We start from the raw sequence: 6,984 nt of genomic DNA, 5'->3' as shown, positions 1-6,984 counted from the left end.
CCCTGAACTTAGATGTCCCTGTTCCCATTACCAATAGATTGAACTCACTAGCTAGTTGTAGGCTTACAGCCACCAGATCTCCCAGATTTTACTCAGTCTCCCTTTTTTCATAGGGGATGAAGCTCTGGACTCTGATTTGAAACTAGGTTCCTAAGAGAGAAAAGTTAGTTTCATCTATTGAGTGTGTATTTAGTCTGTTTCCCAGAGTCCTGGTTTTAATCTAACCGGTCAGAGGAAAGCTCAGTCTACACACACACACACACACACACACACACACACACACACACACACACACGAGGCATGACGACTTGAAACCAAGTCTTAAGGCACAAAAGTACCACCATCTTCCCATCTGTCATGTGGTGTTGGCGATCTCACTTTGCTACTTGAACATGGTATGAGAAAATTGAAGGGTCCAGAGCTGATTCAGAAGAAATTGCAAACCTATTTCATTCTCGGCCTTTTCCTAGAACAGATTAAGAGGTAATAGCCTAGTTCATGTCTTTATAAATGAGGACAGAGTTATATATGCATCCCAGGAATGTAGAGTTTGGGGTTTTGCTTTGTTGGTTGGTTAGTTTTCAGTTTTTTGTGGTTTTTTAGGTGCAGGCCCTTTCACAACTCAGTTGTACATGACCAAAGGCCCCTGTGCCAAACACTGTCATTCACCAAAGATGGACTTGACATGATGGCTCTGAGTTTATGATCTGCTATCAATGAAGGCAAAAGATGTGGACTCTTGTATGTGTATGCAAAGTTAAGATAATCTTTATTAAGAAAGTTACAGAAAAGTGAGAAATTAAGGAAAAGTGTTGGAACTTTCAGAGAAAAAATAGTTTCAGAGAGGAGGAAACTGTCTCCCTCCTTGTCTAGGGTCTTCATAGGGCAATGGAAAAGATTGGACAAGAGCTGAAGTAATTATGCTGGGATTGATTAGTTTTCTGGGTGATCACAGGCTGAACCAATCAAAGCCCCACATGCTCTATGCATGTCCCAAGTTGGAAGATGATCATGTGATGTTCAGGTACTACCTACCCAATTAGAAGTTGTTAAAGATACCCTCTACCAACTTCCAAGTTGTGCTTTCTTGAAAGCTGTTCTTGGCTGCCTCATAGCTGATAGTCAGTGACTGATATTGATAATTCTACCTTGCAGGTGTCCCTAGTGCTAGAAAACATATTAAACTTTTTATTGTCATAGTTAATAAGAAACATCATCATGGAACCCAGAGAATACTGTGAGATTACAAAAGGAAACTGAATTGGATCTACTCAAAATTCAGCAAGGTGGAGACTCGTGGGAAACAAAAATATGCATGAGAATTTTAACACAGACTCCAAAGAAGTACAAAGAATGTTGCTATGGACTCAGCATGAGCAGGGTCAGCAGTTTGCACCTAGATTCCTCAGGAAATTCACAGAGGTATAGCCAGATCTGAGACTCCGTCTAGGAAGCGCCTGTCTTGAACCAACAGTGATAATCTGATCATCCAAATGAAAAGTCCAAGTGTATCTCCAGATGAAAAGAAGGAATGTGACTGAGTTCAGTCAAGAGCCAACAATCAGGTTTGTGTTGCTCTTAATCGTGGCCAAACATGCTTTCTTTCAGTGAGTTGATGCAGAGAAGTGTAACCACCCAAAGTATTAGGAATAGGTGTTCAGTGTCCAGACCTAAGGGGGATATCTGTACCAGCCCCTCCAAGGCTAGGAAAAAGTAACAAAGAAAGGGGTTGAAAAATGTAGAAACGCAAGGATAAGAAGAATGCTCAAAGTGCATTTTCTTTGAAAATGGAAAAAGAGACTGTGAGTGCTCAGACATAGATGAAACACCTCCACCAACTCTTCATCCCAACAACTATTAGGGAATATCTCCGAAGAAAAGTGACACAAAACAAAACAAACAGACCTAGAAGATTGGGAGAAGAGCTTCAAAATACTTTTCTCTGGGCATGACAAGGCTGTTGCACACATGAACTCACAGGACCTGTGGTTACCTGTACCAGACATGTACAAAATCAAGACAGCTTAAAATTCAATCATAGAGGTGAAAGGGGCTCCTGAGGCCCCTTTTCTTGCTGAGGAGCTATTGGAAGTTGATGGCTATTGGCACAAGGAAAGTCATTTTTCTTTAGGAAAGTGGCCACTTGTAGGTTACCCATGTATTAGTAGATGATCCCACACCCATACTCATATGGGCAGCACTAATTAGATTCAGTGGGTAATGAAAAAGAGAGAATGAGAAGGAATATGAGACATGAAGCTTAGAGCACCATGTGTTCAGGATGAGATATTTTCTTAAGGTAAATACTTTTCTGATCAAGGCTCATTAGGGCCCAATAGGTTTTTGTGCAGGCTGCAGGTGCCTGGGGAGCACTGTGTTCTCACTGCACAGAGGTAGACAGCTGAGTCACTGGGCTGGGAGTCTCTGATGTGCAGGGAAACATGCTGACTGGCTTTGTTGAGGTGAACTGTGAGTCTGCCTTCTTTTTTACCACTAGAGACTACAAACAGGAGGAACTCCAGGCCTTTCCCAGATCGCTGTCTGTACCAGCTGAAGGAATCTGATGCACTATCACTGAAAGTGCAGTTGAGAGAGGCCATGGCTCCCTCTTGGACACTGAGAGATTCCGGGTTCTGCTGCACCTTCTGTTGACTGCTCACCCCTGTGCAGAAAGACAAAGGTCACACAACCTAGACTCAATGCATATGGATGCTAACATTCAGAAATGGCTTTTTCATGGGCCTCCCACACCTTAACTAGAGATGAACAACATCTGTGTCCCTACCATTATCCTAGAGTAGGTAACAACTCCACACATCACACCTTCTATCCAAAAGAAGTGCCCAAACTCACAATTAAACTGAAGCCACAGGACCACCAGTGAAACTCTCAAGGATTTCATTATTCTTTCTTCTCTCTCCACTGAGGAGCCAGACTTTAAGCCTCATTAAAAAAAAAAAAAGTCAGTTTCACGTTTCTAATGTTTCTCCTTCAGGAAGAAGCATCAAGATACTATGCCACCAAGTAGGAAGACAAAGCTCTTTTCCCCACCCTTGTGACACCAGCAAACCCTGCCCCCACCCCCAAGCTCTGTCACTCAAAACCACTTGAGAGGTCCCCCAGGTCTCTAAGAAGAGACTGCCATCTTGTGGATACTGACAGTGACCAAAGATTTGCTAAAAATAAACACCTTTCTTATGTTAGTGGCTAAAACTAAAAATCTGGCATTTTAGTTAAAAAAAAAAAAAAAAAAAAAAACTTAAGAGACATTTGCTCCAATGTGAGGGAGCATGTATGAATTAATTTCAAGTTAAACTTCAGATATTTCCAGAGTTACCTCAAGCAGCCACCTCCTTGTATTCAGTGATTCATACTTTCTGCATCACCAAATCTGTGTGAGGTTCTTGTAGATCAGGAGTATTTCACACTCCATAACTTCTCTCTGAGCCAGACAATGCAGCTGTATAAAACACTTTCTCTTTGACTTTTGAAAGTACTTCTTCTAATTAAAGGAATTCTAGAGAAACTGACTGGGTTAAAATCTGACTTAGTAAATAGGATTCCATGTCAAACTCTGAAGAACATATTTTTTGTTTTTGAGACAGAGTCTGATATGGTGTTTAAATGCTTTTTTCTTTTTTTGGGGGGGGGGGGTCGAGACAGGGTTTCTCTGTGTAGTTTTGTGCCTTTCCTGGAACTCACTTGGTAGCCTAGGCTGGCCTCAAACTCACAGAGATCAACCTGGCTCTGCCTCCCAAGTGCTGGGATTAAAGACGTGCACCACCACTGCCTGGCTGGTGGTTAAATTTAAGCCACACCCACACCTCAGGCTCATATGTTTGAATGTGTGGTCCCTAGTTGGTAGAACTGTTTGGTAAGAATTAGGAGGTGTGGCCTTCTTGGAGGAGGTACATCATTGGATTTAGCTCAGACATTTCGAAACCCCAAGCCATTTCCAGTTAGCTCTTTTTCTCTGTCTCCTGCTTGTGGATCAGGATGGAAGCTCTCAGCTACTGCTCCAGCACTAATGCCTGCCTTCCTCTCTGCTGCCTGCTGCCTGCCGCCTGACATGATGGCCATGGACTTGCTCTCTGACCTGTAAGCCCCCATTAAATTCTGTTTTCTCTAAGTTACAGTTTCTATAAGTTAATGGTCATGATGTCTCGTCACAGTGGTACAAAACTGACTAAGACCGAGTGTGGTGCCATGAATGAAAATGGCCCCCACAAATCCATGAGGAGGGACACTATTAGGAGGTGTGGTCTTGTTGGAGGAAGTCTGTCACTAGGAGTGGGGTTTAAGCTGTCAAGTACTTAAGCCAAACACAGGGACTCTCTCTTCATGATGCCTGCATACCTGCATATTGAACTCTCAGCTCCTTCTCTAGCACCATGGCTGCCTGTGTACCACCATGCTTCCTGTCATGCTGACAATGGACTAAAACATTGAACTGCATGTCAATCCCAGTTAAACACTTTCCTTTATAAGAGTCGCCATGGTCATGGTTTCTCTTCATAGTAATTAAGACACAGGGTCACTCTTTATAGTTTGGATGGTCCAGAACTCACTTTATAGACCAACCTGTCCTATAACTCACAAATCTACCAACCTCTGCTTCTTGAGTTTCACTTTAAAGGAATGTACCACCATGCTTGGCTATGGGGAACAGTTTTTATTAGTTGTCTTTATTTTTTAAAATTAAAATATAATTTTAACAGGCATAGAGTCCACAGTCCCTTATGATGCATCATTATATTTTGCATTATGAAACACTTACATCCAACTAGCAAGCTAGAACTATCTGATGTGTAGAACAGAAGCCAAGAAGCTCATGCTAATGTCCTTTCCAAGAATATCTTGCTCTTGAAAGACAACACAAAGGCCATTTTTCAGGAAATGTGAGAGCCATAGTGGGCATGACCACAGCAGAAGAAAGCACCCATCATGCCTTAGAGAATGTCTGAAGATTTGATAGGGAGCTTTAAAGACAGGGCTTGGGCTTTAAGCACAGTGTTTATGATAAGCACACCTATATGTAAGGTTTCAATATAAGACATCAAAGACATCATGCAGTAGAAGATGCAAGAACCATTTCATGCTACAAACTTTTTAACAGAGTTGATCCCCCTGAAATCAGAGTTGCCCTGCAAAAGCTAAACTTGATGGTAAGGGAGTATGAAGTCCTACAGGTGTATAGAGGGTGGTATTGCCTTAGACCTTGAACCAAAAACAAACAAACAAGCAAAATACCCAGCATGACATGCAATGTCACACCTTCATTTTCAGTGAAGTAAATGACAATTTATCCCACAGGAAAAGCTGCTATGATCCTATGATTACATGAATTTCAAATATGCAAGTTGTATTAAAATGATGTCAAGAACCTTTTATACATGTAAAACTACACATATATTTACCTGTTACATTGCTAGGAACACGTCTGTAATAGTATCTTATGTATTTATCTTTTAAGTTAGGTAAAATGGAGCATGATACAAAAGATATTAACTTTTTATTTATCTTTGTAGCAATGTTTATCATTGTTTATTAATTTTGTATGGCTCCAAACTATTGCATATTCCTTTTCATCTCAGCCTACAATATTCTCCTTATGATTTCAAGTTTTAAATTTTAAAATTACTTTTTATTAATTCTTCAGAATTTCACATAAAGTATTTTTATCGTATTTACATCGTATTTGCTATCCATGGATATCCCCAACCAACCCAGGTTGTTGTCAGGACTATATATTGCTCTCCATAAACTGATAACAAGGCCCCCATTCTGAAGACAACACACAACTCATTAATCATGGAGAAGTTGAGCTGATACCTATGTAGAGCCTTCACCCCTAGGTTATAGGGACATAATCTAGATTATAGGGATACAGGCATCTTTGTTATTGAAAGATACTCTGCAAAGTATCAAAGAACGCCAGGCCCATAGATGCTCAAAACCAACCAAGTAAACACACAGAAACTTACATTGTTTAGAAACTGTATGGCCATGGCAGGCTTCTTGTTATCTACTTCTTCTATCTTAAATTAACCCATTTCTATTAGTCTATACTTTGCCACATGGCTTCTGGCTTACCAGTGTCTTTACATGTTGCTTCTCATGGTAGCGTCTCTCTCCAATCTTCTACTTCCCAGAATTCTCTTCTCTCTTGTCCCGCCTAGACTTCCTGCCTGGCCACTGGCCAATCAGAACTTTATTTACACAGAGTGATATCCACAGCACTTCCCCTTTTCTTTTTTTTTTTTAAGGAACCATTTGATCCTCAATGGTGCCCTGCTTGCAAGATGTGCTAAGGCAATGGCAGTAAAATTTGTGGGAGTAACCAACCACTATCAGGTTTAACTTAAGGCCCACTCCAGGAGATGAAACCCACACTTGACATGGCTTCAGTGACCAAGAACCTGAGACTGGATAACCCAGAGACTTAGGGTAAAAGGAAATACTACTGTTTCAAAATCTGTCGCAATAAAATCATTCCTAATAACATTCTGATGTACTCATAGATCTGTGTCTTGCTCAGTCATTATAAAATAAGCATCCTCCTGCAGCATAAGAAACAAACAAGCTGGGAGCTTACATTTTGATAAACAAGCATGAATCAAAAAGAGAAAGCTGGAATGGCATCTGTTTCTTTAAACTTCAAAACCTGCCTCCAGTGACCTCCTTTAATAAGCACAAACCTCCTAACCCTTCCCAAGTGATTCTACCCACTGGAAAGTAAGCCTTCAAATAGATAAGCCTATGGGAGACACTCTCATTCAGACCAGCTCACTTAGAGAACAGGTTCAGGTGTAACTAAGAGATTACGAAGAAAAGAAAAGAGAAGAGGAAGAGAGGAAGGAAGGGAGAGGGAGAGAGAGAGAGAGAGAGAAGGAAGAATTAAAGAGAGTGAGAAATGAAAGGAAGGAAGAAAAAAAGGAAAGAGGGATTTTATGGTTTTATGCTAGCAGAAAAAAAGAGACAATG

General features: G+C 40.9%; 1 gene segment (V, D, J or C); it reads right to left on the bottom strand.

The window, feature by feature from the left end:
• Positions 1-2,315: 2,315 nt before the first annotated feature.
• On the bottom strand, positions 2,316-2,902 carry LOC118576126. The segment is given in 2 exon segments: positions 2,316-2,662; positions 2,854-2,902. Coding segments are annotated over 2 exon segments (396 nt in total).
• Positions 2,903-6,984: the final 4,082 nt, after the last annotated feature.

Source organism: Onychomys torridus, unplaced genomic scaffold (genome assembly GCF_903995425.1).
Source record: "Onychomys torridus unplaced genomic scaffold, mOncTor1.1, whole genome shotgun sequence".
Lineage (NCBI taxonomy): Eukaryota > Metazoa > Chordata > Mammalia > Rodentia > Cricetidae > Onychomys > Onychomys torridus.
The sequence above is the reverse complement of the archived record's forward strand: the minus strand, read 5'-3'. Positions and strand labels throughout refer to the sequence as shown.